The following is a 13,189-nucleotide window of genomic DNA, read 5'->3' as shown; positions in this document are numbered from 1 at the left end:
AAAGAAGGAAAAAAAAATCAAAATAAGAGGGATAAAAACTTTGTACAGCAATGAAAAGAATAAGAAAAGCATCGGTAATTCTGGCATCCGAACCAGTGACAGCCATGTTGTAATACTGTACAAGAATTAAATGCAAACAGTGCTTGGTTGTCACCATCAAATTACCATCAGGACATTATTCATTATCACCTTTGTGCTTATGAACCTTACCAAAAAAAAAAAAAAAAAAAAAAAAGAGGAAAAGTACGAAACTTTTTACCCTGAGAAACATGATAATATCCAGAGACGAAAAGCAAAGAATGAAAGAGATCAACATGCTTTACTTTAGAGTTTTACGCCACTAACAACACAAACAGGTCATATCATATAAGAGCCAAAAAATAGAGACTTGTTTTAGTAGACGTTTTACGGCGCTCGCAACTGTATAAGGTCGTATGAGCGCCAAGGGGTGAATGTCAACAGAGAAGTCCTTACAGGAATCAGACTTACTCTGCAAACCTCTCTTGCCTCAACAGCACAAAGTCTGCTTCGACTATCGAGGCACCCCGGAAATAGGGGGTCACAAGAGCGTGACAAACATACAAAAAAAAGTAGAGGGTAAATGTCAATATTAAGGATTAGGAAAGAAAAAGCAGCAGTTCCCTGTTGTAAATCAGGCACAGTTATGAGCGTGACATTGATGAATCAGCCCATATACAAATCTACTGTGCATGAACGAGAAATGACCCCCCTTTGGGAATGGCCAAAAGACACTTGAGTCAGTGGCACGGCCCCGGGGGGTATAGAGGTTTTACAAGAGAGTAAAGTAAACAAAAAAGAAGAGATGGGGATGACAGATGTCATGTTCCATAGAAAAGAAGGAACAAACCACACCATAAACAATATGGTTAATTTATATTGAGAAAAAATAAAACAAAACAAACAACATATCAGGAAAATAATTGTCAAATTAAGCAAACACGATCTGTCTACAGACTAGAGGCACAAAAAAGGTTCTAAAATTTTTGTTTAAAGCATAAAACACTGAAAGAAAACACCACCTTGGCCATACCTAAGTGAACTGGTCAAGCGACCCTCCCACAAAACAAAAAAAAACCCAAACCCAAACCCCTGACGATACACGATACAATAGGGTAAAGCAAAACTCAAAGTGGGAACAAATGTGAAGCGTGCTGACAAAATGAGTTACTTCTCGGATTCAAGCCTTAAGGAAATAGATACATCACGCTTATAGGTGAAGTTTTTACTATTTGTAAGTATGAAATAATAAAAAGACAGGTTATAGTTCAAGAATATGGCATTATAGAAAATAAACAAATTTGACCCTTATGCCGATTTTTGGCCAATATCTCCATTTTGTGGATTGCGAGAAGTAACTCAGCAGGCCTCACAAATCTACAAAGGCCATAATATCGTAACAACAGTCACACCATACTATTAGTTTGCCACAGACGGATGCAACAGCTGCGGGTCACATTCTTCACATAGCTGCCAGAGCTAGACCGGAGGTTGTCGCCGTCGTTGTTGCTGCCGAGGGTACGTCCGAAGGAGGAAGTGGTCTGGGTCGGCGAAACAGTAGCACATGGGGTTCTGGGGACAATTCGGGAAATTAACTCTTGTATTGTTTTAGTAGAGGTTTTACAGCGCTCGCAACTACATATGGTCATATGAGCCCCAGAAGAGTAGAGGTGTTACAAGAGAGTAACAAACATAAAAAAGAAGAAGGGGGAGATAAGGACGATAGATGTTTGATAGGAAAGAAGCCCATATCGTTGTTACAAAAAAGGACGTACTGTATAATAACACGGATAGCTCGAATACGTGCGGACCGGCCTCTGAAGTTTGAGGAATTCAGTGGACGACATTGGTCGACATATCTTACAAAGAACTGGATCGATAACAACATCTTACAAAGACAAAGAAGGAAGAAAATGAACGGGACTGCAGGCACAATTCGACTGATGTGTAACTTCAGGTCTTTTGTGTTCGACCTATCCGTATTATACTGTATGTCACAGAACGAGAGAAAAAAGTTCTATCTTCCAGTCTTATTTATAGACAAAAAAGGACATATTTCTTGGGTCTTATTCATAACAAAGAAAAAGGAAACATTAAACCTGTCTTATTGAAAGACGAACAATACATTCCCTTTATCCATGGTGAATAATACATTTCTCCTTTTATCCCTTGAGAAAAATAAATTTCACGTCTTATTCACAGAGAAAAAATACATTTCCCCTCTTATTCCTAGAGAAAAATACATTTCCCGTCTTATTCACAGCGAAGAATACATTTCTACTCTTTTTCAGAGTGAAAAATACCTCCTATGTCACATTCATAAAAAGAAAAAGGAAATAATTATTTCTCCTCTTATTCATAAAGAAAAATAAAACATTTTTCCTGTTTTATAAAGAAAAGGGTAGAGTAGCTTGACCCCCTCGCAGCCACTGCTGGTGTGCGGCCAGTTCTCATAACTCGCATTCCAGTTGCTGTAAGGCTTTGAATAAACCACTGTAGCTTCTCTTGGGTCTGCCAATGCGTTCACTTTCATTTCCGGTCTTTCCCGCTGTTCCGACACACGTGATGCGAGTTTGAACTTTTCAACCCAGAAAACATCCCTTTGTGAAATTTCAGGTGACTTTTTCATTAGCTCTTACCACAACCTAAATATTATTATTTTGTCAAGTAAGTGTGGTTTCTGTGTTTTAAAATGCATGTTTTTAAGCCTAACATTGTATAAATATCGCTCAAATGTAAACTTTCAGAGAAACGTCGATGGACGCAGCCAGGGCAGGGTAATTTCTCATGTGGGCCCACATGCGGTCGAATCGGCCGCACCGAGGACAGGCCTTACAGTAGAGGTCCTGGCCGCGGCCAGAGTCCAAAATGATAGATAGCCCTGGTCAAATAAAGGCAACGGTCTTGAGATAGAATCTAGACTTTGTTCTTGATAGAGGTAGGCTGTTTGCAAAGCTTTTTGTTCACTTAATAAAGCTAGATCTAGATCTACTGGTAACGAAACAATACGATATTTTCAAGCATGGCACCGATCTCAGTGGCCTAGTGGTATGGCGTCCTTTTCGGGAATGGAAGATCGTGGGTTCAATTCCCGACCAGGTCATACCTAAGACTAAAAAAACTGGCAATCTAGATCTAGTAGCTGTCCCACCTGGCGTCGGCATTATGGGACGAGTGCTATGACGGGTTGGCCCGGTGTTAATACACTGGGACTTGATGGGATAATAAGTTTTGTTACATTTCATATCCCAGTGTAACAGCACGTTAATTTGCCTAAATGACCTACTGGTTTTCATTAGAGACGTTAAAGGCCAACTCAAACAAAAACTCAAGTATGGCATGAAGTGAACTCTGAACTATCCAAAAAATGGGTTTTCCCAAGCAAGTCTCAAAATGAGTGGGAAACCGAAGGGGACAAAAGAAGGTTTAGACAATGTGTACCAAGCAGTCAGTGAAGGGATGGGGAGACGCCAAGTCAATCTGAGACTGAAACATTCCTTCGTTCCTCCTACTTTGCAACGCAGGAATAATGGCAGCAAGAGAAACTTAGAAAGACATTGCTGGAAAACCTTCCATCACTCATCAGTGGACAAGAATTAATTGACTCTTTAATCAACAAGACGAGAAAGATCAAAAGATCAGAGATGGAAATGAGAAAAGAGGACAGAGTAGAGCCAAAATGGAAGAGGAGAAATGGAAGACGGGAAAGGAAAGAGAAAAACAGCGAGAGGAGCTAAAGAAGCAAAGTGGAGAAAGAAAATAGAAAGAAGATGCAAGAAGAGAGGAGACTAGTTAAGGAGAAGGGGACGGAGAATAAAAAGCAAAAGAAAAAAGTCCAAAGTGAAAGGAAACAAATCCAAGAAGAGGTTGAGCGATTCAGACAATGACACAAGTGCAGGTATCAATGTAAGTGAAATGATACTGTGTGATGAAGATGACCTGCAGTTGGAAGATTTCATGGAAGAAGAATGTTCGACTGAGGAATCCACCATGTTTGCTGAAGTGGGGGTTGTGGAAAGACATGAAACTCCACAGAGATGACACATGGACAATGAAACGCTTGAACTTGATGAAGGATCAAGAGTCGGACCACAGACGGAAAGAAATAGAAACAGTGTTGCTGCTGACAATGAAGGCATAGGAAACAAAAGACAAGTGGTTGAAGCAGAAGAAACAGAAAGAGAAGACATGCTTGAGAGTGACGGAGATGGGAACAAAATACCAGTCGTTGGACTTGGAGTAGAAAGAGAATAACATGCTATGCGTGAGATGAATGAAGAAGAGGTGGAGGACTGCAACATGGTCGGAACTGGAAACGAAATGCAAGCATTGGCAGAAGCGGAAAGAAGGCCAGACACTGTGAATGAGGAGAGTGGGGATTCACTGGTCAGCATGACGGTGGAGATTGTACCTTGAGACCAGAGACGTGAGACTTGTCTGTTCTGCTCTTATCAAGAGTAGACGTAATCTAGATCTAGATCTACCACCCTTGCACTTTTTTGCATAGATCTACGCTGTCATTGATTTCCATTTTGTTTGCATGCTCTGATCAAAAGTAGATTGAATCGCATCTAAGTTGTAAGTACCATTCTTTAATTTTGAACGTTCCCGTTTGCATTCTGTGTCACTGATTTCCATTTCGTTTGCATGCTCTGATCAAGAGTCTGTTGAATCTCATTAAAGTTGAATGTAGGCCTACCATATTTCAAATTGCACCTTATGCGTTTGTTATTGATTTCCTTCACTGCTTGTCATGTTTTCAATTGTTTGAAGCTTGTTTAAGGCCTGGCCGCACCCAGGGCTGCCGGCCGCCAAGTAGTACGCCGAAGTTGTGCAGAAAACACCCACTGCACTCTACACTTGAAGTCTTTAAATTCCCGGCCAGGTCAGGACCCTTCCTGAGGCTTTTTTCTCCTCGAAAATCAAGTAGGGAATCTCTTAGTGCAGAAGCAGTGCTAGCTAGGGGGGAATGTCCGCTCGTGGCCGCAAGTGATCAAGTTACTCTAACATTTCTCCTTCCATCTTATTCATTGATGAGAAAAAAAGCCAAAACATTTCCCCTGTCTTATTCAATCTATAGAGAAAAAGGACAGATTTCTCCTTCAATGTCTTAGTCTTATTCTTTATAGAGAGAGAAAAAAGAAAGAAAAAAAATAAAGAAAGAAAGAAAAAGGAAACTTATTCGGGAAGAAAAAAGGAAACATTCAGGAAGAAAAAAAGGAAACGTTTCTCGTCCGTCTTATTTATGTTTATAGAAAAGGGAAACATATTTCTCCTGGCTTATTCATCAAGATTAAATCCTTCTTTCTTAATGATCAAGAAAAAAGAAAAAATTTCCCATTAGTGTTACTTATCAAGATAGGGAAAAATTTCTTTTTGTCTTATTATTCCTCAAGATAGATCAAGACAGGGAAAAATTTCTTTTTGTCTTATTATTCATCAAGAAAAAGGAAAATTTATTTTCTCCCATTTTTTCTTCTATCAATATTATACGGAAACATTTTTAATTCATTAAGAAAACAGAAATATTTCTCACTTCTTATTCATCGAGAATAAAGATATATGTTTTTAATCATCTGTAATAAATAAGACAATTCTATCTCATTATTTATCTAGAATTTAGAGAAAAAGTTCTAGGCGATACCAGGCTGTCAACTTTTTCCAATCCCAATCAGGTACACCTCATGTTACATCATCAAATTACTTTACAGCAAACAAAATTACATCAAACAGCTGTCCCCGCAGTTTTATTTTTTTTAAATTCTGAAATTATGCAATTCTGTTAATTTTAACTAAGAATGATAAAGGAAAATAATCAGAAATTATGCAAAAAATGATAAAATTTGGCTTAATTATGCGTGGTGCATAAAACCCCCGGGGACAGAAATAGGACGTTTTCAAGTGGTGGTAGTGAAGGCTGAAATGTCCTCTCAAATTCCCGACTGCAGAATCCAAACCAGCCCTGGGACGGGATATTCGAGACTTGGCAAGCCCGAATCCAGGAAACGGGTAAAATTTCCTTCTCCTCTGCCTACCACAGGAGGGCTGATCACTAAAGTGTTACAAAATTCTATTACTAAAGGGATGGGGAGGCATCATCACCATTGCCTTTCTCACCCTGCATCAGGGTATAGGCCACGGACAAATGCCTTCCACCTTTCTCTATATGGGGAGGCAGCCAACCCTTTTATGACCAATTTGGGGGAATAAAAATTAGGGTCTCCAGATCCCCAGTAGATTCAGATTACACTATGAACCAATTGTAACAAACAAAAATGAACTGCAAATTTTAAAAAAGGGTATTATTTTCATGAAATTTAAAATAAATCGTGCTAATATTGCAAATAAACAAACAACGCACATGCTATATTTTCACATCATTTACAATCAGTGACGTACAACTGATGGAAACGGAATTCAAATTTTATAAACAACCCTCACCCCGATTTTATGCAAATCTGAGCGGAGTTCTTCCAGGCAAAACCAATTGGATGGCTCTGATTTTGTTGAAGTACTTAGCTGGTCTGTTTGTCTCGTAACATGATTTATCCAACGTCAGCTTACTAGGCCATTCCATATATATGTGAGTAAACCATCGAACACAACAAAGACTCCAATATCGTCTTTATAGACCAGGAGAAGGCTTTTGACAGAGTAAACCATGCAAAACTCTGGAAGACACTAGTAAAAGAACGGCGTCACAGGACAAATGTTAGTCAGAGCTCTACAAACTAACAGCACAAGCTCAGTAAGAACGAAGGAAGGCAATACAGACTGGTTCAAAGTAAGATCTGGAGTACGACAAGGATGCATTCTATCTACCCTCCTGTTATAAACACAATATATGCGTTATGGACGCAATAACGAAAGACGCAAACCAAAGCCCAGAAAGCCAATTTATGAAATTCTATTCGCAGATGACCAATTTCTTATTCATTCCCGCCCCCTCCAAAGTTTTAGTTTTAGTAGGGGTTTTACGGTGCTCGCAACTGCATAAAGTCATATGAGCGCCAAGGGGTGGATGTTAACAGAGAAGTCCTTACATGGAATTGGGCTTACTCTGCTCACCTCTCTAGCTTGAATAACACAAAGTCTGTTTCGACTATCAAAGCATCCCGGAAATAGCGGGTCACAAGCATGTGACAAATATACAAAAGAAGAAGAGGAAAAAAGACGATAGTAAGGATTAGGAAAGAAAAGCAGCAGTTCCCTGTTGCAGTTCAGGCAGTTATGAGCACGACATTGACGAATCAGCCCATTTACAATTTACAATTGTACTGGGCATAAGAACATATTAATATCTCCCCCTTTGGGAAAGGCCGAAAGACACTTCAATCACACTACCGAACTGAACAACAGCTGCGAGAAATTTAACATGAAAATAAGCATATATATCAAAAACAAAAGTTATGAAAGTAAGCCGAAAGCGTAGTCCCCTGGTCAATAGTAAACAACTGAAACAGGTGAAGGAGTTCAAATATCTTGGCAATACTTTTTCTGAACAAAGATCCATAGACAGAGAAATAGAATTGCGAACTCAAAAAGCCAACGCTGTCATCTATCAGCTCGCACCCCTCCAATCTCATCCAAACATCTCCATGGACACAAAGAGAAAGCTCGTCGCCTTAATATTCATACCAACATTATGCTACCAGTGCCAGACCTGGACATTAAGTAAAACGCATGAAAGCAAAACCACTGCATGCGAAATGAAATTCCACAAAACCCTTAACATCACAAGACAGGACAGGCAGAGAAATGAAGAAGTAAGAGCAGCTATCGGCATCGACTCCTGCCTGCATTACACAGAAAGACAAAAAATAAAATGGTTTGGCCACCTGTTACGTATGTCTCCTGGCCAGCCAGCCTCGAGAGCCTACAACTAGGTACCGCAGGCAAGCCGTTTTCAAGGCAGACAGCTACGGCTGGAGCCAGATTTGGACAACTTCATCCAACTATTAGCTGGTTTTAATTTTGGTAAACACTAATAAAAATTATACCACTGTTTTCTGTGTCTTTCCTTCTCCATGGTGAACGAGAAACTGATAGCATATTTAGTTTTTAATTGACTAAAGTTTAACACGGGAAAACTCGGCCGTCTCGCAATTTTGCGCGCTTAGATTTGGGGGTACTTGTTTTAAATTTCGATTTCTCAGTCGTTAATCATCTAATTTCCTTGCGGTTTGAAACATAAAAATCTGGGATTTCAGGAGAATTTCCAGGGAATGTGTTTAAGTTTTTAATCCGAGCGGAAAGCTTGAGTGGTACGATGTAAAGACGAAGAAAGCATTTTAAAATATGAAATTCGACACAAATCGGGCTATCCGTGCCAGGATCATATTCCTAGACATCTAGTTTATGTGTTTAGAAAAGCCAACTACGTTCCACGAAGTAGAAATATTACTTTTTTTGAAGTGGAGTAACAAACCACTTTCGGGAGATCGTCATTCTGCTATTGCGGCTGTTCCATCGCCCATTTCCACCCCCTCTGACCTTACCCAACCAGCAGACGATTATACTGATGGTTCAGTAAAAGAAACATTCGATAGATCTGTTTATGGCGTCAAATTTATGTAAGTATTATCATAATTTTCTTTTAGGATACTTATGAATATCGTGTTTTGAAAAATAGACTAATAGGCCACCACTTGCCGTGTGGTTGGATTGTTATTGTTTGGTGGGAATCACGCCGACCTACATTTTCCCCACCTCATAGTGAATTAATTGCGATCTATACAAATGTATCGCTTTGTGGTGGTATTTTTGCTGTCTTTTCAACTAAGAACACCTTATTTATTCTAAATGCATCGAAATCTAAGCATCTCTGGTCGACAAAGTGAAATAATAAAGCCGTGAAGAGTTGAACTGGGAGTTTTATTTATAGTAACATGTCATCACACACTACACTCGGAAGGGGGTTACCGGGTGTTAGTGTTACCGATGGAAATGTTCGTAGATCTATTGTATTGTTTGGCATTTAATTCGGTAACAAAAAAGGCTAGATCTACGTTCTTGATTGGTGGATATTCAATTATTGAATCAACCAGCCTTTTTACGTATTCTTAGACTTAGATGTCACCTGATAGGCTAATTGGAGAAATGCTCCCACTCTTTCTTCCATCCACTTACTGGACAAACGATGACACATTGTATTTCCCCAGCCACTGGTTTCTTTCTCAGCTAAAATAATAAATAAATCTAGAACTAGATCTAGATCTATATTATACAAGATGAACCACGGTAGAACAAATGTTGATTTAATTCCAATTTTTAAACCCTCTGAGCAGAAATCTTTATTTTCTGAACCAATATTGATGACTTTTTTCCCATTATTGTCCATATCTGAAATGTTTGGAAGGTTTTTTTCTTTCTATAAACTAATTCACTGTACAGAGCCTGAAGAGTTTTAATTTGATATATAATGCATCTTTGTAGCACAATTTGTTGATTTTATATGAATTTTTTCCCAGTCGGCAGACGTTATAATTTTCACTCAATAATGACAGGTTTTTGGGCATTAGGGCCCTATTATGGAGTGTTATGAGAGGTTTTAGTAAACAATTTTCATTTGGCCCCGTAGAGCTTGCATTGAGCTTTAATTTGATGTATGATTTAGCCCTGTAGCTTAATTTGTTCACTTGTTTTGATGCTTTTTGCCCGAGGATGTACCAGAGTTCCCCTAATTTATTTTCCAAGAGGCGTTTTTTGCACCGAAGCCCACTTCAGAGGAGTCCAGAAAAGTTACTTATTGTCAGAGAGGTCTGAAAAAAATTCAGCTAAGTCTTTGCATGTATTTGTAATGATTGTGTGATTTTCACTAATTTGGAAGAGGTTAAAATAGGGTTCTGAGCTCTTAATGACAAATTTTGGCATTTTTTTTTCAATTTTTGAAGGCCTACATCTTGGAAACCAGTTATTCTAACATGCTTTGATTTAGAGATATCAATATTTGTGTTGACAGCTCTGGGAAAAACAAAGTTTTCATTGATTTGATCATGCACTTTGTATTTTAGAACACCTCAAACATGGATGAGAGTCGCAGTTGAAAAGGTTTCGTTGAAAAATAAAACTTTGAAATACCATATCTCGATTGTATATTGATGGATTTTGATAAAATTCTTTTTTTAATGTTCTTGTTTCATAGAGTAGATTTGAACCCCGAGGTTTAAACGTCAATTTTGTTTTAAAAATTTTCGCTTGTGGTACCTACTACAACACCATGCACTTAAGGCTATAAGGAAGAGGCAGGCCACACAAAAGGTGGATCGAGGGAGTCAAGGAAACCCTGAGAAAACATAACACAACTGAAAGAGCTGCAGAGCTGGCTTACCATAGAAAACTGCATATCCTCTCGACGCTTTACAGCAACAGAGGATGAAAAAGTAAAATTAAGTAGTACTTCGCTTTTTTAGTTTTAGTAGAGGTTTTACGGTGCTTGCAACTGCATACGGTCATACGAGCGCCAGAAGATTAGAGGTGTTACAAGAGAGTAACAAACATAAAAAAGAAGAACGAAAGATAACGACGATAAATGTTTAATAGGAAAGAAGAAGCAAACCCCACACCAGAGCACCCGCCAACCACCCACAGTACTTGGCTGGTCTGGGGAGGAACTTTTTCCTACCTGGTGCGTGCACCATGTAGTGGACCCATCCTGGCGACTGCTGCACTCCTAGGTTCCTCCACTCCGTCTCCGTCATCAGGTGGCTGTTCGGCACTAACTTGGCAATGTCGTTCGGCAAGATTACATGTCTGGAGGAGAAACAAATATATAATAATAGATACCATTTTTATAGTGCAAATCCCCGCTTAACAGCAAGCTCTATGCCCTTCACAATCTATACTATTACCCCAGCAGACCTGAGAGCATTCTGAAACAACCTCAACTTCCTGGGAAGCATACAGTGCAAGCAGTCTTTTATAAGCTGCTGAAACACTAACATACTGACAAGATAACTACAAGAAACGATATAATTTCAACGTAAAATGGTCAGATCACCATTGTAAAAAACAGCGGAGTAGGGATGGTGAGTCTTGAGTACTTCTACTTCTAGTTCTAGTCAAACAATATATAAATAAAACGATATTTGAAAAAAAACCTGAAAATGAGCGGGGCATCACATCTCACCTAAAACAAACCTTGTAAAGTTTTTCAATGAGCACACAAAGATATCTCTCTTACCTCTCCCCTTTCATTTGCAAGGGTATGGGGACTGTTTAATCAATTCCAGTAATATTATATCTGTACTGAGAAGAAGGATATGTCAGTGGCCTTCTTCTTCTGGGATGCCAAATGATTTTTGAAAAAAAAACAACAACCCTGAAAAAGCCTGAAAAACCTTAGATTTGGCATCCCTGATAAAAACTTTTGTAGCCTATATCAAAACAGCTCATTGTGACACACCAAAAGCTTCTTGCCGAGCATCAGAGTCAAACTAGACAGCGCTGTAAATATATGAAGAGCACAGGGGGAAAAACGTCGGTAGTCATAAACTGGAACTTGTGAGGGTGTCAATTTTAAAAGCTTGTGGACTCATAAATTCACATTTGTTTGACTGGTGGTTTATTGTTAAGTGTTGTTGAAAAGAAAAACCTAACTTCCATCTACGTCACTGACATGCAAGCACTGCGACAGAATCTGCGCTTCAAACATAGGAAGAATTAGCCATGAAAGAAGCTGCATTGAAGACAACTTTGAGGCCATCTAAAAGCTAAATTGACCGTCTGCATAGACGAAAAGAGCCATATATATATGTTGAATAGTAAATCTAACAACAGTTGAACAGAAATACAGTTATGAGTCAATAGCGTTCAAAATTGGTACCCTCACGATTTTCAGTTTGTGTGACTACCATCGTTTTCCCCCTTTAGTCTTCATTTGCATCAAGGAAAGGGTCCTAGCAAAAGGTGTTCGAGTACTTATGAAACCTATCCGTACGTCATGTTCTACTGTCATATCCATACGACGTGGGGAACTCTGTGCCACCACTTTTAAAAGAGGAAATTTACTCGTTAATCCGATCTGTACGGCTTTGCATAGCAGTCTGTCAAAATGATTTTTTGAGAAATACTGAAAGTTTCAGAGATCGTACTAAAAGCATTCCAAAATATGAAGAATACAACCCCGGGGATACAAAATGACCCCAGGGCGTACGGATAGGGTTTAGAAAAGAATACTGGTGTAGAAAGTGTACTCAATTATCTCGCTTAAAGTAATGTGACAGCTCTGGCCGATGCAAAGTCAATGGAGTTCCCTTCGCAGACAGGCTGATGGATGGTTAATTACTTAACTATGGGATAAACTCACTGTCTTTTAGCATCACACATGATTCAGAACAGACTAGGATACGACATTTTTTTTGTTTCAGTGACCAGTGTATACAAGACAATGGACTAACAGTTGTAACACTTCTCCCAGGCTTTTTTTCTTCTTCCACACCTCTTTTCTACTTGTATTTTTTGTTAGTGGCATTCATCCTGTCTTTATCTCTCTCTCTCTCTCTCTGGCAGCAGGAAAAATATATCAACTACATTATAATAATATAATGATATATTTTTCCTGCTGCCAGAGAAAAATATAATTTATAATTCATGAAGCAGTGGCATTCGCCTAACAGCAACCCCTTAGAAAGCAAGCCTTGATTGCAGTTTTGCGGACATTGCTGTAAAATTCAAAGAACACGATAACAAAAACACAGGACATGGTGTGGTGTTGTGTTATGTCAGAAAGTAAGAACATAGGCAGAGTTGTAGCATCGGCGACAATAATGTTCAACATAGAGGGTCAAGACTTCCCCTCACTCTAGTAAAAAAAATTGTGAAATGGTATGGGTTTAACTATCAACACTATTGGGTTATTTAACAGGGATCCCACTCAACTTTTTTGAAAAAAGCTGAAAATCCACGCGCCAGTCTTGCTAACACATGAACTTAAAAAAAAAAAAATCAAAGTAGAGGGTTTTACGGCGCTCGCAACTGCATAAAGGTCATATGAGTGCCAAGGGGTGGGTGTCAACAGAGAAGTCTTTACAGGGAATCAGACTTAGACTGCTCACCTCTCTAGCTTCAACAGCACAAGGTCTGCTTCGACTATCAAGGCACCCCGGAAATAGCAGGTCACAAAAGAGTGACAAACATACAAAAGAAGTAGAGGAAAATGACAATAGTAAGG

At 39.0% G+C, this 13,189-nt stretch overlaps 1 protein-coding gene and 1 long non-coding RNA gene across 2 annotated transcripts in view; one reads left to right on the top strand and one right to left on the bottom strand.

Annotated features, from left to right (window-relative positions):
* Positions 1–1,308: 1,308 nt before the first annotated feature.
* The window catches only part of LOC101849260 (cyclin-dependent kinases regulatory subunit 1), a 23,122-nt gene continuing 11,241 nt past the window's right edge, over positions 1,309–13,189 (bottom strand). The window contains exons 3-4 of the mRNA XM_005089883.3: positions 10,643–10,770; positions 1,309–1,590 (exon numbers count right to left, since the gene is read on the bottom strand). Coding sequence (XP_005089940.1) covers positions 1,481–1,590; positions 10,643–10,770 — 238 coding nt within the window. The 3' untranslated portion in view covers positions 1,309–1,480. The remainder of the gene's footprint in view (positions 1,591–10,642; positions 10,771–13,189) is intronic.
* On the top strand, positions 1,588–4,721 carry LOC118477772. Its single transcript, XR_004858601.1, has 2 exons — positions 1,588–3,213; positions 3,860–4,721. It is a non-coding gene; the product is annotated as an uncharacterized LOC118477772 (long non-coding RNA).

This window comes from Aplysia californica, unplaced genomic scaffold (assembly GCF_000002075.1).
Source record: "Aplysia californica isolate F4 #8 unplaced genomic scaffold, AplCal3.0 scaffold00010, whole genome shotgun sequence".
NCBI classification, from domain to species: Eukaryota; Metazoa; Mollusca; class Gastropoda; order Aplysiida; family Aplysiidae; genus Aplysia; species Aplysia californica.
Note: the sequence above shows the minus strand (reverse complement) of the source record. Positions and strands in the feature narration are given on the sequence as shown.